This window comes from Ahaetulla prasina, chromosome 8 (assembly GCF_028640845.1).
Source record: "Ahaetulla prasina isolate Xishuangbanna chromosome 8, ASM2864084v1, whole genome shotgun sequence".
NCBI classification, from domain to species: Eukaryota; Metazoa; Chordata; class Lepidosauria; order Squamata; family Colubridae; genus Ahaetulla; species Ahaetulla prasina.
The window spans coordinates 13,305,320-13,331,567 of record NC_080546.1 but is presented as its reverse complement, the minus strand read 5'-3'; the positions used below and the strand labels follow the sequence as shown (position 1 = coordinate 13,331,567).

At 42.7% G+C, this 26,248-nt stretch overlaps 1 protein-coding gene across 1 annotated transcript in view; it reads left to right on the top strand.

The window, feature by feature from the left end:
• The first annotated feature begins 459 nt into the window (after positions 1-459).
• Positions 460-26,248, top strand: part of PRKG2 (protein kinase cGMP-dependent 2) — a 102,091-nt gene continuing 76,302 nt past the window's right edge. The window contains exons 1-2 of the mRNA XM_058192942.1: positions 460-630; positions 11,386-11,916. Coding sequence (XP_058048925.1) covers positions 11,399-11,916 — 518 coding nt within the window. The 5' untranslated portion in view covers positions 460-630; positions 11,386-11,398. The remainder of the gene's footprint in view (positions 631-11,385; positions 11,917-26,248) is intronic.

Below are 26,248 nucleotides of genomic sequence, written 5' to 3'. Positions count from 1 at the left end.
AAAAGAGAAGAAAGGAGGGAAGGAAAAGAAAGAAAAGGAAGGAAGGAAAAGAAAGGGGAGGGAGGAAGGAAGGAAGGAAGGAAGGAAGGAAAAGAAAAGGAAGGAAAAGAAAGAGAAGGAAGGAAATAAGTGAGGAAAAGAAAACCAGAAGAAAGAAAGAAAGAACCCCCCTCCCCTCCACTCAGGCTACCTCATCCACACCTGCAAGTTCTGCCCCTCAGCAAAGCACGTGGGCATCCCACCGAGCCGGCCCTCCAGGGTGCCGCGCGCCCTCCCGGAGTAAACAAGCGGGTCCTTGGCGCGCGGGCCCGAGGTGGCGCCGCTGCCTCCCTTCGCCCAGGCGGGCCGGTCCCTCGCCCCTCCTCCCCCCCCACCGCGCGAGGCAGCCCTCCCCTCCAGCCTGCGTGCCTGACTGTCCTCCTCGGCTCTCCCGAGCAGTCGGGGCGGCGGCAGCGGTGCCCACGCCACACGCTGCCCGCCTCCTGCGCACCGCCGGTCCGCCTGGCTGCTTTTCGCTCGCTCGCTTGCTCGTTGGACGCTGCCGGCCGGCTCCGTCTTAGCCGAGGGCGAAGGAAGCGGCCGGGGGAGGGAGGGGGAGCGCGGGGAGGGCTGCCCGCCCGAGCGGGGCAGGTGAGTACGGCAAAGGCGGCGAAGCTGCGGGAAGGAGAGGCGAGGAGGACGCAGGCGCGCGCGCTGCAAGACGCGAGGTGGCTGGTGGTGGGGGGAGAGATGTCGGGGTGCGCCAGCGGACCCTTGCCGGCACTTCACAGGCGGAGGACGGAGGCGCCGCGGTGTCGGGGGCTGTGTGTGTGTGGGGGGCGCATCCCGTTTCCGCTGCTTGGGGCTGGAGAAGGGCGAGGCGGAGCGGAGCCGGTCCCGGGGCGCAAGCAACGGCCCCCTCCTTTCCCCCCCCCCGCCGGATGACTTTGGTCTCCGTTTCGGGACGGGACACTCTCCCGCTCGCGCTCACTTGGTGACCTGCCTCCGGCGGGCGCGTCGATAACGTGCGGCGGGGTGTCGTGGGAATGAAATGAATTCTGTGAATTGGATGGATGAATGGATAGATAGATAGATAGATAGATAGATAGATAGATAGATAGATAGATAGATAGATAGATAGATAGATAGATAGATAGATAGATAGATGAAATATGATAGGTAGGTAGGTAAATAGGTAGGTAGAGGGTGGATAAAGGGGAGAGGGAGGGAGGGAAGGAAGGAGGAAGGAAGGAAGGGGTCCAGAAGATAAGAAAGGGGTGAAGGAGTAAAGGAGGGAGGGAGGGGAGCGCGGGAGGCTGCCCGCCCGAGCGGGCAGGTGAGTACGGCAAAGGCGGCGAAGCTGCGGGAAGGAGAGGCGAGGAGGACGCAGGCGCGCGCGCTGCAAGACGCGAGGTGGCTGGTGGTGGGGGGAGAGATGTCGGGGTGCGCCAGCGGACCCTTGCCGGCACTTCACAGGCGGAGGACGGAGGCGCCGCGGTGTCGGGGGCTGTGTGTGTGTGTGGGGGGGCGCATCCCGTTTCCGCTGCTTGGGGCTGGAGAAGGGCGAGGCGGAGCGGAGCCGGTCCCGGGGCGCAAGCAACGGCCCCCTCCTTTCCCCCCCCCGCCGGATGACTTTGGTCTCCGTTTCGGGACGGGACACTTTCCCGCTCGCGCTCACTTGGTGACCTGCCTCCGGCGGGCGCGTCGATAACGTGCGGCGGGGTGTCGTGGGAATGAAATGAATTCTGTGAATTGGATGGATGAATGGATAGATAGATAGATAGATAGATAGATAGATAGATAGATAGATAGATAGATGAAATATGATAGGTAGGTAGGCAGATAGGTAGATAGAGGGTGGATAAAGGGGAGAGGGAGGGAGGGAGGGAGGGAGGGAGGGAAGGAGGAAGGAAGGAAGGGGTCCAGAAGATAAGAAAGGGGTGAAGGAGTAAAGGAGGGAGGGAGAGAAGGAAGAAAGGAAGGAAGGAATCCAGAAGATAGGAAAGGGATGAAGGGATAAAGGAGGGAGGGAGAGAAGGAAGGAAGGAAGGAGTCCAGAAGATAGGAAAGGGGTGAAGGGGTAAAGGAGGGAAGGAGGGAAGGAAGGGAGGGAGGAAGGAAGGAAGGGGTCCAAAAGGTAGGAAAGGGGTGAAGTGGTGAGGGAGGGAGGCAGGGAGGGAGGGAAGGAAGGAAGGAAGGAAGGGGTCCACAAGATAGGAAAGGGGTGAAGTGGTAAAGGAGAGAGGGAGAGGAGAGAAGGAAGGGAGGAAGGAAGGAGTCCAGAAGGATTGATCCCCATGAGAACACTCCACTAATTAACCCAAGCTGCTTGCTGATTGTTATGTTTGTAATAACAACCCACTAGGCTGATGTTTTAATGCACCCCCCCATTCCCCATTTTATCCTCCCACCTTGGGGGTGGGGGTGTTTAAGGCAGAGGTTCTCTGTGAGAGAGGCAGCCTTGTGTTGAAAGGGAACCTAGGCACTGCTTCAGGACCCATGGCTAGAAGAAAGGTTTTACTTCCAGGTTGGTGGGCTTTGGGTACCACATGTTGCTGTTCAAAATACAGCGAAGGTCCAGAGAACCACCGAAGTCCCGTGTGTCGTGTCTATATATTGGCGAAGTCCCGTGTCTCGTGTCCCGTGTCTATATATTGATATATTGATCATCAATTGTGTTGTAAATGTTGTACCTTGATGAACGTATCTTTTCTTTTATGTACACTGAGAGCATATGCACCAAGACAAATTCCTTGTGTGTCCAATCACACTTGGCCAATAAAAAAAATCTATTCTATTCTATTCTATTCTATTCTATTCTATTCTATTCTATTCTATTCTATTCTATTCTATTCTATTCTATTCTATTCTCCTTGCACTTGACTGTGGCAGCAGACAATCACCAAACGCTGCTTCATTTTGTCCACATAAGAAGAGGGTTTTGTGTGCACCGAATTGTGATTTCCTTCTTTCCATATATAAAGTAAAGGTAAAGGTTCCCCTCACACATACGTGCTAGTCGTTGCTGACTCTAGGGGGCAGTGCTCATCTCCGTTTCAAAGCCGAAGAGCCAGCGCTGTCCGAAGACGTCTCTGTGGTCATGTGGCCGGCATGACTCAATGCCAAAGGCGCACGGAATGCTGTTACCTTCCCACCAAAGGTGGTCCCTATTTTTTCTACTTGTATTTTTACATGCTTTCGAAACTGCTAGGTTGGCAGAAGCTGGGACAAGTAACAGGCGCTCACCCCGTTACATGGCAGCACTAGGGATTCGAACCGCCGAGCTGCCGACCTTTCGATCGACAAGCTCAGTGTCCTAGCCCCTGAGCCACCGCGTCCCATATATATATATATATATATCCACACCTGCAAGTTCTGCCCCTCAGCAAAGCACGTGGGCATCCCACCGAGCCGGTGGGATATATATATCGTACTCTATGGCATGTAGAAGGGATATATGTATGTGTGTGTATGTGTATACACACACACACACACATATCCTTTCTACATTTTCTGGAGGAGACGATTGGACAAAAATGTCAAGGAAGAGATTATGATCAGGATAATTTTCATCAAAGAGATGTAAATCCATGCTGGGTGGTGGTAGTTTTTTTTCTTTTTTTTTTGTCCCTTTCTCCATGTCATAGAGTACGGAGATAAATCAAGTTTATGTAACAGGAGTATTCTGTTTCGCTGTCGGGCTCTATCACTCTTATCGGTGGGGTGCAAGGATGATGAGAGCCAAACCATTCTCGAGATGTAGCAAAGGAGCAGGAGGGTTTGATTTGAGTTGGGTCACAAGGGTCTTTATTGATTCTTGCGGTAGAAGAAAGAAAGAAAAGAGGTGGAGTTCTGATGTGACTTCATCTCACATTCGGGCTCCTCTCTCGGTTAATGAAATTGCTTTGTAGCAAAAGAGAGAGAGAGATGGAAGGTTTTTGTTTCTCTGGGCCACCAAAGTTTTGGTGATTACTACAAGTTTACTAGGTGTGTCCAATTTCTCCAGTCGTGTGTCTCTTAAATGGGTTGGTTCCAGTGGTGAAATCTAAATTTCTTTCCTACCAGTTCTGTGGGCGTGGCTTGGTGGGCATGGCTTGATGTGGGGGGTCATGTGAGTGGGTGGGCATGGCTATATGATTGGAGAATCAAAAGACAGAAACTCAGCAACAATGTCCTGCTGGAGCAGAGTTGGACTAGATGACCTCCAGGTCCCTTCTAGCCCTGGATTATACTCTGAAACTGCATCTAGTGCCAGGTTTGTAGTCCTTTCTTCCTCTCCTTTTTCATCTCTCCCTCCCTCCCTCCCTCCTCCCTCTTTCTTTCTTTCTTTCTTTCTTTCTTTCTTTCTTTCTTTCTTTCTTTCTTTCTTTCTTTCTCTCTCTCTCTCTCTCTCTCTCTCACACACACACACACATACACACACACACACGAAACCCCCCCCATTTTTTGCCTAGCAGGCTTCAGCTTTTTTACCTTTTAAAAATGCTTTTAAAAGTAAAAAAAAAAGCCACTGACGATCAGGCACCTCAGCTGAGATTGTCAGAGCCTTGTTTTAACCCTTTAAAAGCATTTTTTTACAACCTTTTTGGTGAAGAGGTTATTAAAAAAATGCTTTTAAAAGTAAAAAAAAAAGGCTCTGACGATCGCGTGGCTCAGCTGGGCAGGCAGGGATTTTTGCTACCGGTTCTCCGAACCATCTGCCGCCATCGTTACCAGATCGGCCAATCCGGTCCGAACTGGGAGCATTTCATCCCTGGTTGATTCATCTCCCCGATCTTCATGTAGCTTATCATTCAGTATAACTTCAATGTAGCAGGTTGAGGAAACATTTAGCACTGTTTATGTGTGAATGTGGATATTAGGTGCAATGGATCCATCTGGAAAAGTTCAAGCCATAAGGGGACTTCAGAAGTTGTGAGTGCTTTATCACTGGAGGTTTTCAAGAAAAGACTGGACACTTAACTTGTCACAAATTGTATAGCGGAGGGTTGGACTTGAGCAGAGGGTTGGACTAGAAGATCTCAGGGGCTGCCACAAAGAACAGGGAGTCAAACTATTCTCCAAAGCACCTGAGGGTAGAACAAGAAGCAATGGGTGGAAACTAATCAAGGAGAGAAGCAACTTAGAACTAAGGAGAAATTTCCTGACAATTAGAACAATTAATCAGTAGAACAACTTGCCTCCAGAGGTTGTGAATGCTCAAACACTGGAAGTTTTTAAGAAGATGTTGGATAACCATTTGTCTGAAGTGGTGTAGGGTTTCCTGCCTAAGCAGGGGGTTGGACTAGAAGACCTCCAAGGTCCCTTCCAACTCTGTTACTATATTCTATGTTCAAGGTCCCTTCTAGATTTATCCTGATGGATTGATGGGTTCTGTTTTTCCAACATTTTGGAGCATGTGAGCTGGGGATGAGGAAGTATGAGGATGGGCATAGAATTTTAGATTTTTTATTCGGCTTTTAATTTTACTTAGTGGGTTTTACTGTTTTAAATATATTTTAATCTGGGCCAAATTTAATAAGTTTTTTAAATATTGTTTTATCTTGTATTTATGTATTGTTGTTTTGTTTTTATCTGGCTGTGAACCGCCCTGAGTCCTTCGGGAGAAGGGCGGTATAAAAATTTAATTAATTAATTAATTAATTAATTAATTAATTAATTAATTAATTAAATAAATAAATAAATAAAGTGTTTAGAATAGAATAGAATAGAATAGAATTTTATTGGCCAAGTGTGATTGGACACACAAGGAATTTGTCTTGGTGCATATGCTCTTAGTGTACATAAAAGAAAAGATACGTTCATCAAGGTACAACATTTACAACACAATTGATGATCAATATATCAATATAAATCATAAGGATTGCCAGCAACAAGTTATAGTCATACAGTCATAAGTGGAAAGAGATTGGTGATGGGAACTATGAAACGATTAATAGTAGTGCAGATTCAGTAAATAGTCTGACAGTGTTGAGGGAATTATTTGTTTAGCAGAGTGATGGCCTTCAGGAAAAAACTGTTCTTGTGTCTAGTTGTTCTGGTGTGCAGTGCTCTATAGCGTCGTTTTGAGGGTAGGAGTTGAAACAGTTTATGTCCAGGATGCGAGGGATCTGCAAATATTTTCACGGCCCTCTTCTTGATTCGTGCAGTATACAGGTCCTCAATGGAAGGCAGGTTGGTAGCAATTATTTTTTCTGCAGTTCTAATTATCCTCTGAAGTCTGTGTTTTTCTTGTTGGGTTGCAGAACCGAACCAGACAGTTATTGAGGTGCAAATGACAGACTCAATAATTCCTCTGTAGAATTGGATCAGCAGCTCCTTGGGCAGTTTGAGCTTACTGAGTTGGCGCAGAAAGAACATTCTTTGTTGTCCTTTTTTAATGATGTTTTTGATGTTAGCTGTCCATTTGAGATCTTGCGATATGATATAATACTTTATTGCGTCTCTAAAAGCTGCATTTCTACCAAAAGAGAAAAACTGTCTTAATCTACTTTGGCACCCTTAAGATGCGTAGACTTCAACTCTCAGACTGACTGAGGAATTCTGGGAAATGAAGTCCATACATCTTGAAGGTTGAGAAACATTGATGTAGAATATCATGTGGAATACGTGTTGGAGTGATTGGACCAAGAGTTGGGAGGTCTGGATTCAAATTCCCTCTCCAGTCTAGAGGTTCATTCAGTAAATCTGGACCAGTCAGGGTCCAAAGCCAGGAAAAAAACTGCATTTCAGTCAAGGTAAATATAGGCAGTGTCTTGACTTACAACCACAACGGAGGCAAAATTTCTTTTGCAAAGTGAGACATTTGTTAAATCAATTTTGCCCTATTTTTTGCCCTTGTCACATTTGTTAAGTGAATTACTGCGATTGTTAAATTAGTAACACGGTTGTTAAGTGAATCTGGCTTCCTCATTGACTTTGCTTGTCAGAAGGTCACAAAAGGGGATCACACAACCCCTGGGATGCTCCAACCGTCATAAATATGAATCAGTTGCCAAGCATCTGAAATTTGATCACATGACCATGGGGATGCTGCAACAGTTATAAATGTGAACAATGGTCATAAATCAGTCTTTTCAATGCCGTTGTAACTTCAAACGGTCACTAAGCAAACTGTTGTAAGTGGAGGACTACCTATAAAGAGAAATCCATTCAGTTTGAATGAAAAGGAAGATTTTTTTACGTGCTCGATGTTATAATGGAAAGATATAAAAATAGTCATCAGAGCTAAGCCCATCATGAAAGATGCCAATTAACTCAGCCAGATGTAATTTTCAAGCTTCAATTTGTTCTTAGATTTGTGCTTCCTTCTGGCAGGAAATGATCATTTACCTGTATCCAGTTGGGAGATCTTTTGACTTGGGGAAACAGAGCCATGCCACACCACAAAGAAAAAAGAATTCACTTATTTGGTTATATGCTTTTACAATTGTGGCATTTTGTCCAAGAGAATATCCAGTTTTCTGAATCCAAGCTGTTTTGCTTCCCTGACGTTAGCAGGAATAAGAATAGAATAGAATAGAATAGAATAGAATAGAATAGAATAGAATAGAATAGAATAGAATAGAATAGAATAGGAATAATAGAAATAGAAATAGAATAGAATAGGAATAATAGAAATAGAAATAATAAAAATAGAAATAGAATAGAATACCTCTCCTCTCCCTTCCCCTCCTCTCCCCTCCCTCCCCTCCCCTCCCCTCTCCTCTCCTCTCCTCTCTTTTCCTTTCCTTTCCTTTCCTTTCCTTTCCTTTCCTTTCCTTTCCTTATTGGCCAAATATGATTGGTCACACAAGGAATTTATCTTCGGTGCATAAGCTCTCAGTGTACATAAAAAAAATACATTCATCAAGAATCATAAGATAAAACACTTAGTGATAGTCATAGGATACTAAAGAAGCAATCAAATCATACCAGGAAACTAAATAAAACAATATAAATCGTAAAGATACAAGCAACAAGGTTATAGTCATAAGTAGAAGAGTAATAGGAAGGATGAGAAGAAGAATAGTACTACAGTCTTAATAAATAGTTTGACAGTGCTGTGGGAATTAGTTGTTAAGCAGAGTGATGGCATTCAGGGGAAAAATGTCCTTGTGTCTAGTTGTTCTGGTGTGCAGTGCTCTATAGTGTCATTTTGAGGGTAGGACTTGAAACAGTTTAGAATAGAATAGAATAGAATAGAATAGAATAGAATAGAATAGAATAGAATAGAATTTTATTGGCCAAGTGTGATTGGACACACAAGGAATTTGCCTTCGGTTCATTAGCTCTCAGTGTACATAGAATAGAATAGAATAGAATAGAATAGAATAGAATAGAATAGAATAGAATAGAATAGAATTTTATTGGCCAAGTGTGATTGGACACACAAGGAATTTGCCTTCGGTTCATTAGCTCTCAGTGTACATAGAATAGAATAGAATAGAATAGAATAGAATAGAATAGAATAGAATAGAATAGAATAGAATAGAATAGAATAGAATAGAATAGAATTTTATTGGCCAAGTGTGATTGGACACACAAGGAATTTGTCTTGGTGCATATGCTCTCAGTGTACATAAAAGAAAAGATACGTTCATCAAGGTACAACATTTACAACACAATTGATGGTCAATATATCAATATAAATCATAAAAAAACATAAAAAGACAAGATACATTTGTCAAGAACTATAAGGTACAACACTTAATGATAGTCATAGGGAACAAATAAGCAATCAAATCATATTAGGAAACAGTTAATATAATTGTAAGGATATCAGCAACAAGGTTACAGTCGTACAGTCATAAGTGGAAGGAGATGAGTGATAGGAACGATGAGAAGATTAATAGTAATGCAGACTTAGTAGTTTGATAGTGTTGAGGGAATTAATTGTTTAGCAGAGTGATGGCCTTCGGGGAAAAACTGTTCTTGTGTCTAGTTGTTCTGGTGTGCAGTGCTCTATAGCGTCGTTTTATGTCCAGGATGTGAGGGGGCTGTAGATATTTTCACAGCTCTCTTTTTGACTCGTGCAGTATACAGGTCCTTAATGGAAGGCAGGTTGGTAGTAAATGTCGGCCTTGTGGGGGAAAAAAAACCCCCAAACCGATTCACACAACATCTGAGGATTTCTCCATGCTGCGGACATAATCTATGAATTGTTCCATTTTTGTCCAGGTTGCTTTGCTTACGCACTCACTAAAAATGCCCCTGTCAAAAAAGTCTTTTAAACTTGCATGATGGCAAGATGTTTTGAGCCTGTGAAAGCACTGAACAATAAATGAGATTGAAGCAGCATGAAGAAAATCCTTTGGTGGCAAAATCAGTAGGAATTACTGGAATGGGGTGAGTGGGTGGGAACACACACCTGGCTGTTTGAGTATTTTGGCATTTGCAAATTTGTCAGTCTCTGTCTCTCTGTTGGTTTGGTTTGCAAAGTGCTCTGTTGATTGCAGAGATTTCCCAGTTTTTGTCTTTTGTTAAAACAAAACAAAACTCTGTGATGTGCAAATTTATGTTCATTTTCCCCTTGAAAAATTTCAGCCCTTTTACAAGGATTAAGGAAATGGTTTTTTTCCTCAGCTCACCTCTCCAGTCCTAGATTTCTAAATTTTGGCTTGGTTTTCTGCCAATTATCTGAGTTTAGAATTTAAGTCTGAGTATGAGAAAACTGTAATAAAAATTTGCAGCAAAATCATAGGATTTTGGTTTGAAAGTGGTTGGCAAACAAATATTCTGGTAGTTAGTTAAGGCACCCGGCTAGAAAGCAAGAAGCCATGAGTTCGACACTTGCCTTAGTCACAAAAGTCAAGTAGGTGACTTTGGACCAATCACCAAAGTCCCGCCTTAGGCATGAAATACATCTGAATGATTTTGAGTCAGTCACCAGGAGATTGTGAGTTCTAGACCCACCTTAGCTAAGAAAACCAGCTGGATAACTTTGGGCCAGTCCCTCTCTTTCAGCCCAACCCACCTCACAGGGTTGTTGGGAAAAGAAGAGGGGAAAGGCGTGTTGGATATATTTGCCACCTTGAGTTAATTGTAAAAATAATAAATGTGGGATACAAATAAAATAAAGAAACATACATATACCTTATGCCTCCCACTGACCCATACCCTCACACAGAGAGGGTCTTCTCAGGGTGCCGTCTGCCGAGCAATGTCGGCTGGTGGCCCCCAGGGGAAGGGCCTTCTCTGTTGGAGCACCTACCCTCTGGAACGAACTTCCCCCTGGTTTGCGTCAATTACCTGATCTTCGGACCTTTCGCCGTGAATTGAAAACGCATTTGTTTATCCAAGCGGGACTGGCTTAATTTTTAAATTTTTAAATTCTTTGAATTTTAATAATTTTAATTGGGGTATTTTAATTATGGGTCAAATTTGACGATTTTAAATTTCTCGGCCACTAATATAATGTGTTATTTTAATTGTTGTTTTAATTCTGTATATTGTATTGTTTTAAATCCGGCTGTACACCGCCCTGAGTCCTTCAGGAGAAGGGCAGTATAAAAATCTAAATCATAAAATAAAATAAAATAAATAAATAAATATAGACATGGCATATATTGGCTGATTCATTGGAACAGGAGCTTTTCCAATGATAGAGAAAGATAGAGAAATATTTTATTTCCTTGCTGATAACTTGATAATATTTATTGGATATTTTTTTTCTGTGCCAAACAAACTTTTTCACATCACATTTATTTATTTTACTAACAGTCATGGGCAAAGTTACTTGTAATTATTACCTTCTATTGTACTGAATTCTTAAAATGTAATGTAGATGGATGATAAATAGATAGTTAGATGATAGATAGATAAGATAGATAGATGATAGATAGATAGATAGATAGATAGATAGATAGATGATAGATAGATAAGATAGATAGATGATAGATAGATAGATAAGATAGATGATAGATAGATAGATAGATAGATAGATAGATAGATAGATAGATAGATAGATAGATAGATAGAGACAGAGACAGATACCGTGTTTCCCCGAAAATAAGACTGGGTCTTATATTAATTTTTGCTTCAAAAGACGCATTAGGGTTTATTTTCTGGTTAGGTCTTATTTCTGGGGAAATACGGTACTAAATGGCACATAAGCCATATGGCTGAAAATCTTAACTGGGGCTTATTTTGGGGGGTAGGGCTTATATTACGAGCATCCTGAAAAATAAGCTAGGACTTATTTTCTGGGGGAAACAGGAGAGAGAGAGAGAAAGAGAGAGAGAGAGAGAGAAGAAAAATTCTTTCTCAGAATCACAGGGACCTTCAAGGTCATTTAGTCCAACCCCCTGCCCAAGGCAGGAGACCTTATATCATCCTGGATCAATGGCTGTCCAGTCTAGGCTCTGATGACACCCTCACCCTTTTGTACAACATTGTCACAAGGTTTGATCTGTTTCCTTCGCCTAGGTCACCAGCCCCAATGGGAAATGGTTCGGTGAAACCCAGGTACCTGCGGAGGTCCGTCAGCCACGTCGGAAGCTGTCCTTTCGGTTGTTCTAGTTGCGGCAAGATCCTGAAAGACCCAGGGTTGAGCATCAGCACGATAACAGGAGCTGCAGATCTTCTCAGAAACAAGATCTGGGAGCTTGAGAAAGAGTTGAAGAGGCAGGAAGAAGAGCTACACGAGAGGAACTATCACATCTTAGAGCTTCAGGGGCAGCTCGCCAAGCAAACGAAGACCATCGGAGACCTTACCGAAGAGCTGAAGTGTAAATGCGTCCAGCTGAACAAACTACAAGATGTCGTGGTCACTCAAGGGACAAATCCTTTCCTTTTCCCCAGCCTTACAGAGACACCCAGAGCCAGCCAGGCGGCCAGCAACAACAGGAGGAGGGGTGCGAAGGAAGGGGTGTCTGCAGAGCCAACCACACGGACATATGACCTAACCGAGCAACCTCGGTTTTCTTTCGAAAAAGCCAGAGTCCGGAAAGCCTCAAGGTGAGCGTGTTTCTCGTTCCGGGTACATATGATTGGGGAATCGGTGTGCTTAGCACATCATGTTGTGCATTGACCAGAATGATTACTCAGGCTGACTCTAGCCAGCTGTTGTCATAATATGAAAAATCAGCCACGCTCTTTCTTTCTTTTGATTTATCTTTAGGCTGCCTATCACAGATGTCTTTTCCACTCTCATCCTGGGGTAGTGATGGCTAACCTTTTTGCCATCGCGTGCCAAAAGCGGGGGGATTGCAGAGGGGTCACGGGTGCGCATGCCCACGCCCATAATTCTATCCCCCCCGTGCATGTGCGTGTGACACCCCCCCCTACGCTCCCCACGCTTTTGGCATGTGATGGCCCAGTAGGCCCGCTTTTTGCTCTCTTTGGGCTCCAGAGCCTTTCTAGGAGCCTGCAGAGGGCAAAAACAGCCTTTCTGGCTCTCTGGAGGCCAGAAACAGCCTGTTTCCCTACTTCCAGTGGTTCCAGAAGGCCCGAAAATCAGCTGGCCGGAGTGCACATGCACACCGGAACTGAGCTCGCGTGCCCACCAATATGGCTCCGCATGTCACAGGTGGTACGTGTGCCATAGGTTCACCATCACTGTCCTAGGGCATCTTAGGATCTGTCTGGCAGGAGTGCATGTGTGTATATGACACAGAAATGTAGTGCAATGGACATCGAAACGTAGTTTCCATGTAACAAGCCACGATGCCGTGTGTTTGGGGGATTTCATCTGTCCATTAGGGCTAAGGATTAGGGACATCTTAAACACATGCTGGTTTGAAAAACCCAATATACCCTGTTTCTCTGAAAATAAGACATCCCCAGATAATAAGCCCAATCGGGCTTTTGAGCGCATGTGCATAAGCCTCCCCCCGAAAATAAGCCCTCCCCGACAATATTTAAACACAGAGCTGGAAATCATGTAAGACGGTAAGAGGAGCCCCATCCACCCCAAAATAATAAGACCTCCCTGAAAATAGAGCCAAGCGCTTATTTCGGGGTTCAAAAAAAAATGTAAGACAGGATATCAGCTATGTCTTTTAGTATTAGATGGGAAGGTGTTTATTTTTTTCTATCTCTCAAGTAGTTTCTATAGGATGGATATAATTTAAGCCCCGGACCCACCATTGAATCGTAGGTTGCATATTTAAAATTCTAAAGTTCTGAGGATTCCTTGTTTGCCCTCTGAGCTTGGCTGCTTTCTTGCAGATATTTCATTACCTTAGCATTGATGAGGTTATCTAGTCTGAGTAATGAAATATCTGCAAGAAAACAGCCAAGCTCAGAGAGCAGCAAGGACCCCTCAACCTCGATCTACAATATTCTGTTTTACTGGTTCTAAAATTCTTTCCACATTTGGTGCCATTGTGTCTGTCCGTCCATCCATCCATCCATCCATCCATCCAATTTGGTGGATGCCAAACTCCCTAAACTTCTGGGTGGTTTAATGAATGAATGAAAGAAAGAAAGAATGAAATACATACAGTAGTGGCCAAAATTGTAGAAATTCCCAAAATTTGGGAAAAGGGTATTTTTGAGGTTTGATGGATAATAACACCCCTTTTTTTTATTGGAGTTTCAAGATAATCCTATTCTACTGCTGGAATGGCCTGGGAATAGCCCAGACCTTCACCCAATTGAAAATCTATGGAGCCGACTAAAGAAATTTGTTAATCAGAGGCAACCCAGCAATAAAACCCAGTTAATAAAAGCAATCATTCAATCTTGGTTTCACATGATAACAGCTGCAGAACTAAAAGACTTGGTTCACTCCATGGGAAGACGTTGTAAGGCCATAATTCATGCTAAAGGTTACCCAACTAAGTATTAACTGACACGGTGATAATTTTTGTGTATCTTATTTTTTCTATGGTGATAATTTTCGTATATCTCATTTTTTCTACATGTTTCACTTTTCTTCTTTATACTGCAACTGCTATTCTAATAGCAAATCCTTCATAAAAGTTATTGCATTACATCCTTGATTCAATTATCTTTCCATTGATATATAATTTTATGGTACTACTCCCCCCCCCAAAAAGTGGTGTTATTAGCTAGTTTTAGAAAATACACTTTTCCCAAAAGATTTCCACAATTTCAGCTACTGTTGTACGTACATATGTACATACATACATATATGTAACTGCATACGAGGAGAGAGATTTAGGGTGAAAAGAAGAAAGCAGGTAGAAGAGCTAATTGTTCAGGCTTGCGCACAAAAGCTGTCGCCAGTTCTTAAACGTAAAACTCACTACTTATAAATGGCTCTTCCAAATGAAGAAACCGTGGGCTGTTTTTGCTTTAAGGTCCAGGGTAATCATTCTAAATGTGTGCCTCATACTTTGTGCTTTCGTTCTGCTCCCATTCTGTGAAGATTTTCTTCTCTTTTTTTTTTTGTCGATGGCATCTATCTGTGTCTTTTGCAACTTAAAATAATTGTGGTGCATGTACGCAACAGGCTTGTTTTTATATAGCTGATGCCTGCAATAGAGCAGAAGAAACAAAAAACACAAATATTATCTCAGGCTTAGAAATGCCATTCCCAAGTAGAAACTTGGTTTCAAACAGCAAAGCTAGTCAGCTTCTACAAAGGGAATTTCTTCTTCTTGCACAAATATAAATGGAGGTTAGAGGAAATGTACGCTTATTAAACTCACAAGAACTTGTCTAAGAAGTTTGCCTGTCGTGTCCCACTCCTCCGCTGACGGCCGGGTCAGGGAAATCCGAATCAGGCTTGCCTCTGCAGCTCTGCCCAAAGTCCTAGCAAAGTCCTCAGAGCAGGCAGGAGACCAGAAAGTGACTTCAGCAAGATAAGTTTGACTTTGCCTGACTCAGAGACTGCCAGAAAGCAGATCCTTTATATAGGCCATGGGGTGTGGCTCCATGACTCAGCACTCATTAAGGCCTGCCCCTCCCTTCCTTCTGTTGCCTCCGCCTATCCAATCTTGTGATGCGAGGGTCACTCCAATCAGCTGTTGTTGGAAGTAAACTTTCCTCAGGCTCACATGCTGTGGGGGAGGGGGAGGGGTCTAGCTGCTCCGTTTGCCTGGGCATGGAGCCAGGGCTGGGGCCGGGGGATGCTCCCTCCTCTGCAGCCTGCTTGGGCATGGAGCCAGGGCTGGGACCGGGAGGTGCCCCCTCCTCTGCAGCTTGTCTGGGCATGGAGCCAGAACTGGGGCCGGGAGGCATACATTCCTCCGTGTTCGGGAGCAGATAAGCAGACCCCGGCTGCGGTGAGAGCGGACAAGACACAACATTGCCCTTTTGTGTACTATGGCACAACTTTGGTTATGTTCTTATTGCTCTTCTTTTTCACCATATCTCCTGTTCTTCCAGCACAATGTATTCAGCCTTGCCAACTTTAAGATATGTGGACTTCAACTCCCAGAGTTCTTCTACCAGCCATGCTGGCTGGGGAATTTTGCGAGTTGAAAAACATGCACGTTAAAGTTGCCAAGGTTGAAAAACCACTGCAAGTAGTCCTTGAATTGAGTCCAAAATTTTTGTTGCTAAGCGAGACAGTTGTTGAGTGAGGTTTGCCCCATTTTACGACCTTTCTTGCCACGGTTGTTAAGTGAATCCCTGCAGCTGTTAAGTGAGTCACACGGTTGTTAAGTGAATCTGGCTTCCCCATCGACTTTGCTTGTCAGAAGGTCGCAAAAGGGGATCACATGACCTTTTGGACACAGCAACTGTCATAAATGTGAACCAGTTGGCAAGCATCCAAATTTTGATGATGTGATCATGGGGATGCTTCAATAGTCATAAGTGTGAAAACAGTCATAAGTCACTTTTTTTTAGTACTATTGTAAGTTCAGACAATAACTAAATGGATGATTCTAAGTCAAGGAGTAGCTCTGTTTTGACTATTACAAAGTAATGTGCAACAATAACAACCACAATGTCAAAGGAAGGAAGGAGGAGAAAACTCACTGGTGCGGAAGTCAGGAAAATCTATCACTGCAGAACTCTCTCAACGTATCTGCTGCTTTTTTGAAGTTTTCCTGACACCAGATTCTATAGAACAGGGGTATCAAACTCAAGGTGGTCCTACATCTAACCAAGTCTGATAAAGGAGAAGTCAACCAAGTCCAAAACACTACAGAATTTCTAGAAGCCAGGCACGCTGACAAATTAGCCATCAATAGACACATAGGCATAAGTGGTTAATTGTTCTAACTGTCAGGAAATTTCTCCTTAGTTCTGGGTATGGTATATGTGAACATTTTGTCATCCACAATGAATATACATGTCCCAGGATAATGTTGCAGGATCCAATTTGAGTAGGTCCCCGGGGACCAAAGGTTTATTCTTCAAAGCTTTCAAACTTGTGCTGGAGCCCATCATCAGGAAACTTCTCTCTTCAAGAATATGTGTACTGTTCTATGTGAACAATGTGGTAGCTCAGTGGTTAAGACACGGGGCTTGTTGGCTAGAAAGCCAGCAAGCAGTCCATGTTCGAGATCTGAACGCCACGCAACGGGTGAGCTCCTGTTCTCACCCTGGCTGCTGCCAACCTAGCAGTTTGAAAACATGTAAACGTGAGTAGATAAATAGGTACCATTTCGGTGGGAAGGTAACAGCGCTCCGTGACGTCATGCTGGCCACATGACCGTGGACATGTCTTTGAACAGCGCTGGCTCAGTGGCCTTGAAACACAGGCAAGGAGTGCCCCTTATACTCTGCAACGAGTAAGGTAAAGTAAAATCCGGAGGGTCTCCTTTACTGTTCTATATATTGTATTTATATGGCTCCTAGTTGTATGTAGATTTTAGTTGTTAATGAGGGTGTTGATTGTGCCATCCTCCTCCGCATTAATTTTGGCCCTTGTTTATTTTCCCACCTCTGGTTTAAAGCAAATTGTAGTTGGTCAGGAGCAAGTCAGAGCTAGGTGATAATCATTTCCAGTTTTTTTAGCAGCTACGTGGGTAAGAAACCGAAATATTAGTTGCCTTCTGTGACACATAATGATAATTTTTCTGTGTTGTTATGGAAACAGGTGATAACTCTTATGGGTCAGTGTGTGGTGTATTCAGCTCCCAAAGAGAAAGGAACTTTTGAGAGATTATATAAATGAAACCTGTAAGGAATTTTGAGCTCCGTGAGAAGGAAATAGAGACCGCAGAGAAAAGGGAAGTGGGCTTGAGAACAGCCAGCGATCTCCTCGCCTTCCTTCTGGGGTATCTATCTGCATAAACAGAGGGATAGAATCAAGATCACGCAAAGTGTTAATACCACTTTATAACACCTTGGTAAGGCCACACTTGGAATATTGCATTCAGTTTTGGTCGCTACGATGTAAAAAAGATGTTGAGACTCTAGAAAGAGTGCAAAGAAGAACAACAAAGATGATTAGAGGACTGGAGGCTAAAACGTATGAAGAACGGTTGCAGGAACTGGGTATGTCTAGTTTAATGAAAAGAAGGACTAAGGGTGACATGATAGCAGTGTTCCAATATCTCAGGGGCTGCCACAAAGAAGAGGGAGTCGGGCTGTTCTCTAAAGCACCTGAGGGCAGGACAAGAAGCAATGGGTGGAAACTAATCAAGGAGAGATGCAACTTAGAATTAAGGAGAAATTTCCTGACAGTTACAACAATTAATCAGTGGAATTGCTTGGCGCCAGAAGTTGTGGATGCTCCAACACTGGAAGTTTTTAAGAAGATGTTGGATAATCATTTGTCTGAAGTGGTGTAGGGTTTCCTGCCTAAGCAGGGGGTTGGACTAGAAGACTTCCAAGGTCTCATCTCTTCTCTTCTCTTCTCTTCTCTTCTCTTCTCTTCTCTTCTCTTCTCTTCTCTTCTCTGAGGGCAAAGCCTAAAGATATTTGTAAAAAGGGAGTTACCCTTTTCTTTGATGCAACAGCATCAAATGGGGAAAATACTAACAGCTGCATGAGATATTTATGCTGGTGTTTGTCCCATCTTTTAATTATGGGCCCTTTGACAGTTCAATTAAAAAAGCAACCAACTCTTTAGGCGTTGGAGAGTCTGTTCCGCATAAAACCATCATATCTATCTCTGAAAGGAAACTGACGGTTTCTGGTTCCTCCAACATCAGAGATTTGGGAGTAGAAATCTCTGCAAACACTAAGCCCCCTAGGGAACCACTGATTATAACAGATAACAGCTTCATTCGCTCCTAAATATTGAGTTTGAGACTTCTAGAAGGTCAGGATGGTCCACAACTAGCTATTGTGACCATGGGGGTCTTTTCTCACAACCTCCCAATCACCTCTTTTTTTCCTGTCACATCCCAATGGCGTTGTCTTCATCTCGTGTCATCTCGTCTCGTCTCGTCTCATCACACTAATCCCTAGCCTATGTAAGGAGACGATTTCAGTTGTTCTTAGTTGTCCTAAGTGTTTTCTCCTATATGGAATGGAATTGGAATTGGAATGGAATGGAACGGAACAGAACAGAACAGAACAGAACAGAACAGAAAAAAATATTCAACCAAATGTGAATTAGGCACCCAAGGAATTTGTCCTCCAATGAAGAAGCTATCAGTCTACATGCAAAGGAACAGAATAATAATAATAAGGGGTAGTAAAGAAGATAAGAAGAAGAATAACAATACTACAATCATACAACACGAGTAAATGTACAGAGACATTAGACAGTACTGTGAGGATTAGGTGTTCAGTAGAGTGATGGCACGAGGGAAAAAATTGTCCCCATGTCTAGTTGTTTTGGCATACAATGCCCTGTTATTGGCATCCCGAAGCGAGGATTTGAAACAGCTTATGTCCCAGATGTCAAGCTGTATCAACAATACCTTGGAAGGAAGTCAGATGGCTGCATGAAACACTGACCATAGAATTCCCAAAAGTGCTTTGTTCCAATGGAACTAGACTTTCTGTTTTTTCTTGGAAGACGTTTCTTTGAACGTCTTCAAAGAAAAACCAGAAAGTCCAGTTGCCTCTTCTCTGCTTCTCTGACTGAGAATCTCCATAGACACTGACCCCAGATGCAGGCAGGGATCAGCAACAGGACATCAGATATCATTGAAGGAACCCCTTTAGTTGTCACTCACAATTGTCTTGTCCAAATGACAACCAAAGAGCCTTCTGGAATTCCTAGCAATCATCCAGACTAGGAATAGAATAGAATCGGATAGAATCGGATAGAATCGGATAGAATCGAATAGAATCGAATAGAATCGAATCGAATCGAATCGAATCGAATAGAATAGAATAGAATAGAATAGAATAGAATTTTTTATTGGCCAAGTGTGATTGGACACACAAGGAATTTGTCTTGGTGCATATGCTCTCAGTGTACATAAAAGAAAAGATACCTTCATCAAAGTACAACATTTACAACACAAATGATGGTCATTATATCAATATAAATCATAAGGATTTATATAAATCATAAGAATGATGGATGCCATTGTGTTCCACGCCTGGAATGTGTAATGTGAGGAAAGTTCATTATATCTCTACTTCCTTCTGATGAAGCGTTCTGAGTTTGATAGGTGTTGATCTTTGTTCCTGGAAAGTGAGGTGTGGGCGTAGAGAAAGGCTACAGAAGGTCACAGATGAGATCTGAATTGGACTAAAAGACAGTAAACATCCTGAGGCACTTCTGATGTTTTTCCATGGAGTTAGTGATACTGAACGACCTCCGCTCTTAGCAATTTGCAACCTCTCTTAGATCTTCATACAACTCCTTTTCACTATACTCATCTTAAGAATCAACTCTCTTCAACATTAACTCTTGTCCAAAGGTCAGAAAAACAGATTATTTTTCCCAAACACGGAAATGAACAAAACTCAGTTTTATGACTTGTTTATTAATGTAGTGTTACAATTCTGACTTTTGCTTGAGTATTAATAACAGAGTTGGAAGGGACCTTGGAGATCTTCTAGTCCAACCCCCTGCTTAGGCAGGAAACCCTACACCATTTCAGACAAATGGTTATCCAACATCTTAAAAACTTCCAGTGTTGGAGTATTCACAACTTCTGGAGGCAGGTTGTTCCACTGATTCATTGTTCTAACTGTCAGTAACTTTGTCCTAAGTTCTAGGTTGCTTCTCTCCTTGATTAGTTTCCACCCATTGCTTCTTGTTCTGCCTTCAGGTGCTTTGGAGAATAGTTTGACTCCTGATGAAATCCAGCAGGTTCTGACAGGTTCTGGAGAATCAGTAGCAGAACTTTTGAACAGTTTGGAGAACCAGTAGCGGAAATTTTGAGTAGTTCGGAGAACTGGCAAATACCATCTCTGGCTGGCCCCGGAGTAGGGTGGGAATGGAGATTTTGCAATATCCTTCCTCTGGAGTGGGGTGTACATTTTTTTTTCTACATGATTCTCTGGGTGCATTGAGATTGTGCTTGAAGGGAGCTTCACTTAGAAAATTCTCCAAGAGAATTGTGTATTTATCCTCTTAGTTTTGCTTGTGTGATTTCCTCTTTAGCAATAGCACTTAGATTTATATACCGCTTCACAGTGCTTTACAGTTCTCTCTAAGCAGTTTACAGAGTCAGCATATTGGCCCCAACAATCTGATTCCTCATTTTACCAATCTCAATTTCATTTCAATCCTTTACCAAGGATGGAAGGCTGAGTCAATCTTGAGCTGGTCAGAACTGAACTCCTAGCTGTGAGCGAGTTAGCCTGCAATACTGCATTCTAACCACTGCATCACCATGGCTCCAAGCAAGAGCACTTCTTAGACTTATATACCGCTTCACAGTGTTTTACAGCCCTCTCTAAGTGGTTTACAGAATCAGAATATTGCCTCCAACAATCTGGGTCTTCATTTTACTGACCTCAGAAAGATGGAATGCTGAGTCAACCTTGAGCTGGTCAGGATCGAACCCCTGGCTATGGGCGGTTAGCTTGCAATACTGCATTCTAACCACTGTGCCACCACAGCTGTTTAGTTTTCCTTGTGTGATTTCCTTATTGCCATTATTTTTCTTTTCACTCCACAGGTTTGAAAGTTGTTTGATTTTTAATATAAATATTAAATGACATTTAGTGATGATGTGTCTCAGGAAACCACAACGATGCGTGCATTTTGCTTCATGAGTAAACATTTACAGAAAGAAACTTAACTGCACCAAGAGGGTTTTTTAATGGAGTTCATTTTTCTATATGCACGTTCTCTGCAGTAAATAGGTCTGCCGGTAGAAATAAACATTAAAAAGAGAATTCTTGGCTTGACATAGGGGAGATAATAAGGAAGTGATAATTTGGAAAAACAAAATAAGCATTCAGTTCATTGGAGTAAGTTTTTCAAAATAAAATTTTTATTGAAAGTTTTACAAAGGGCATAAAAACGAACAACAACATCTAAAAAAATAAAAGCCAAAAAGAGAGAACAAGAAAGAGACAAAAAGTGCAGAAAGATTAAAAAGAAATAGAATAAAGAATAAAAGCTTCAAATTTCCTTTGCAGCAAACCTAAGTACAATTCCAAAGTTATCTCTTATTCTGCGATTGCAAAAGAAAACCCATTTTTTCTATTATCTAGTTTTTTTCCTAATCATCGAAACCACAACTCATAAATGCGGTTTTCTCCATTGTATGGAAAAAGTATATAAGGGGTTTCAAGTTAACCATAAAGTCCTTAACTTATGACCACATTTGACCCCAAAATTTCTGTTGCTAAACAAGACAGTTTAGCCCCATTTTACGACCTACCTTGTCATGTTAACCGAATCGCTGTGATGGTTAAGTTAATAACATAGTTGTTGTTAAGTAAATCTGGCTTCCCCATTGACTTTGCATGTCAGAAGGTCGCCATGGATGATCACATGACCCCGGGACACTACAACCGCCATAAATACATGCCAGTTGCCAAGAGTTTGAATTTTGGTCATGTGATCATGAGGACGCTACAACAGTCATACAGTAGTGGCCAAAATTGTGAAAACCATTTGGGAAAAGTGTATTTTTGAGATTTGATGGCTAATAACATCACTTTTTGGGGGGAGTTTCAAGATAATCCTATTCCACTGCTGGAATGGCCTGGGAATAGCCCGTACCTTAACCCAATTGAAAATCTATGGAGCCGATTAAAGAAACTTGTTAGTCAGAAGCAACCCAGCAATAAAACCCAGTTAATAGAAGCAATCATTAAATCTTGGTTTTCACATGATAACAGCTACAGAACTAAAAGACTTGGTTCACTCCATGGGAAGATGTTGTGAGGCCATCCTTCATGCTAAAGGTTACCCAACTAAGTATTCACTGACATGGTGATCATTTTTGTATATCTCTTTTTTTTCTACGTGTTTCCCTTTTCTTTATATTGTAACTGCTATTCTAATAGCAAATCCTTCATAAAAGTGATTGCATTACGGGGCTGGCTTAAATTGAATTTTATCAAATTTTAAATTCTTATTAACTAATTTTAAACGGGGTTTTTAGTTCATTGCATATTTTTACTTCAGGCCAATTTTAAAATAAGTTTTTTAATTGCATTTTAAATTGTATATTATACTGTCTGTTTTATTTTTGCCTGTACACCGCCCTGAGTCCTTCGGGAGAAGGGCGGTATAAAAATCAAATAAATAAATAAATAAAATAAATTACATTCTTGATTAAATTATCGTTCCATTGAGATCTTGACAGACTAGAACATTGGGCACTATGCAAATGGCGGGCCTCAATGCTAGCAGCCCCACTCATGCACCTGCCCATCATAGAAAGCCATTCCCTTCCCTCCCTCCTGTGTGCCAGGCCACCTACCCGGGAAGGTTGGGGAATGCTGCATTAGAGTAAGTTGTGTTTTGATGGACTGGAAAGAAGACTAATTTTGCGTAAATGAAATATATGGTTAAATAGAATTCAGTATTGAATGGGAAACCACTCCTAGGCAGGGAGATGGCTCAGAATTATGGAATGTGGATTGTGTGTCTCTCTGAGACATCCAGCATCTGATCTGGAGCTCTCCAATTGGAAATGCTTCATCAAACAAAGAACGAGAAGAATGAAATGCCTGCAGTAAATCCTCCTCCCCCTCCTCCTCCTCCTCCTCCTCCTCCTCATGATGATGATGATGATGATTAGCTTTCTCTCATATGAAAACATGAAAAGGAGAGAGGAAACCAGGAGTCTGAAACAGCGGTGAAATGCTACCGGTTCGCACCTATTCAGATGAACCGGTAGTGAAAAAAACCGGAAGTTAAAAAAAGCTACCGGTTCCTCCGAACCCGTATTTCTGATGATCAGCTGTGCCACATAATTTTAAATCTCTAGAAAGCAGGAAATTCTGCTTTCTAGTGAATCTAAATCACATAGCACAGCTGTTCCCCCCCCCCCGCTGTTCTACTTACCATCCCAAGCCTTCTTTTTCCGCATGCAGCGTACATTTGGCATGTACTGCACATGTGTGCACGTGTGGTATGCATGGGCAGCGAACCAGTGGCAAACTGGGGAAGATTTCACCACTGGTCTGAAGGTCTGTTTTCTAAAGACAGTAAATTAATACAGATAGTCTTTGACTTACATTCATTTATTTGGCAACCATTTGAAGTTAAAAAAGAATTATGTACTTGCATGTAATGACCATTGGAGCATCTTCAGGGTCATGTGATCAACATTTGAATGCTTGGCAGCCAGCATATACGGTATATTATTTGCAGTGTTCTATCTGTGGTCATGTGATCACCCCTTGTGAACTTCCCGGCCAGTTTCCAGCAAGCAAAGTTAATGGAGGAAGCTGGATTCACTTAATGACCATGTGTTTTGCTTAATAACCATTGCAAAAAGTTTGTAAAATCAAGTGCAACTCACTTTGGTTAGTAATAGAAATTCTGGTCCGCATTGTGATAGTATGTTGAACGCTACCTGGGTTACTTTTGGGGCTAAGTAGGAGACGAGGTGATGCGGTGTCTCAGTGACTAAGACGCTGAGCCTGTTGATCAAAAGATCTGCAGTTCAACGGTTTGAATCCCTAGTGCCACGTAACGGGGTGAGCTCCTGTTACTTGTCCCGGCTTCTGCCAACCTAGCAGTTCGAAAGCACTTAAAAAATGCAAGTAGAAAAAATAGGCCCACCTTTGGTGGGAAGGTAACAGCGTTCCGTGTGCTTTTAGCATGTACCACATGACCACAGTGACATCTTCGGACAGCGCTGGCTCTTTGGCTTTGAAACGGAGAAGAGCACCGCCCCCTAGAGTCGGGAACAACTAGCACATATGTGCGAGGAAACCCTTTACCTTTAGGAGACGAGAGCTCAGCTGCTATGCTTTGAAGGAGGTCTGAGTTTCACTGTAGGGGAGGATGGAGCTAATTAAAATTGCCCGTTTTCCTATTAAAATCTCTAGCCTTCCCTCAAAACTTGACTTTTTTCCCCCCCTTTCTGCCTGATAGTGGGTTGCGTGCATGTGTTTTATGTGTGTATCAGGAAAGAAACTCTTATAAACTACATTTAAACCACATAACTAAAGAGTCTATGGAGATTCTCAATCATCCAGGTCATGGTTGTTAGTTCTCATCCATGGTTGTTAGTTCTCATCCAAGATGTTTTCAAAGAAAAAAAACCCAAGAAATTCCAGTTGCCTTTTGAAAAAGCACCTCTGGGACACATAACTAAGAAAAACAAGACTGCTTTAAAAATTTTATGCATTTTCAGATAGCTTACTTCTCCATTTGAACTCCTTGAATTGGGTCCCCTGGAGATCGTGTTGAGTGAGCTAGCCAGACTCAATTCAAGTCCTCTCTTTTTTTTCTATTCTGTTTCGCTATTCCTTGGTTAAAAACTACTTGCGGGTTAATGCTTGCTGATGGGTTTTGTTTTTTGACTGAACAGCACGACCTATTTACAGCATAGCTTTTAATCGGGAGCACCCGAACGATCAAAGTTTCCATCTGTATTTCTGGGCTGTCATGGTGTTTTCCTAACCTTTCATCACTGCCATTCTCCGTCCTCAACTCTGCTGTAAAAATAATAAAAGGAAATAAATCAAATCACGAAATGAAAAGTGATTGTTCACTGTCTGTGGATTCCCTAGAGATGTTAATGTGATGCATGGTTTTCTGAGACCATTTTACAGCTTGCTGTTCCATTAATCCATGTGTAAAGGAACTTGGAGGTTTTCATGAATGGGATTTACAGATTTGTTTCACTACACCAGGGGTCTGCAAACTTGGCTCTTTTAAGACTTGTGGACTTCAATTCCCAGAGTTCCTCAGCCAGCAAAACTCTGAGAGTTGAAGTCCACAGGTCTTAAAAGAGCCAAGTTTGCAGACCCCTGCACTACACTGACTGTTCAAGAGGCAGTCATAATAGTTACCCGTAATTGCTAAAGCGCAAATACTGCCCCTTTAATTTAGTTCTGAGTTCAGGTTTGCTTATTTGCAAATGAACGATAAAAGAGGCCTAAAATAAAATGTTTCTTTACCTCAGCGTCCTTTTAAGACGTACGGACTTCAACTCCCAGAATTCCCCAACGATCATGCTGGCTGGGGAATTCTGGGAGTTGAAGTCCGTACATCTTAAAAGTTGTTGAGGTTGAGAAACGCTGGCCTGATATCTCAAATTTTAATGGGCTTGCCTTACGTGACCATGGACAGACCTATTTGGCAGGAATTTGAGGCAAGCGGTGAAAAGTGTAGCAGAAGTGGTAAAAGGATTCGCGGCCCTTTGTCTTGAGGTGAATAAATATTTAGTTGAGAGATAGATAACGTAGATCTTTTAGAGGCTTTGGACTTGACTCCCAGAGGTGGTATTTAGCCGGTTTGGCCTGGTTCAGCCGAACCGGTAGCGGAAATCACGGGTGGGCCTGCTCCCACACCCCAGCTCTATGCCATCTTATTTAGGCACATTTTTGAGGCCGGGCGCATGCACGGAACTCTCGCACGTGAGCAAAGAATGCATGGAAGGCCGGGTGCATTCGCAGAAGGCAGGCATGCGTGCAAACTTGGAGCTAAAGTCCAAAATATCTGGACAAGAGAAAATGCTTCTCCTCCTAACAGAATAATAGAACTTTCTGCTACAAGATTTGGAAAGGACCATTGCCTTAGATGAATTTTAATGGAAATTACAATGGTCCAGGATAGGGGTCTCCAACCTTGGTCCCTTTAAGACTTGTGGACTTCAACTCCCAGAGTTCCTCAGCCAGCTTTGCTGGATGAGGGACTCTGGGAGTTGAAGTCCACAAGTCTTAAAGGGACCAAGATTGGAGACCCCTGGTCCAGGATATATCTGTCAGTGGCTACTTACGGTGATACCCGCATGCTGTCACTGTCAATAGACTATATCAGCTCTTGGGTATTTTAATAGTTTAGAGAAAAAACAGGTAGGCAGAGAACTTTATTTCTTGCTATGATGTTGCTGAAGTTGCTGAGATTGATATTTAAAAATCTTTGAAAGAA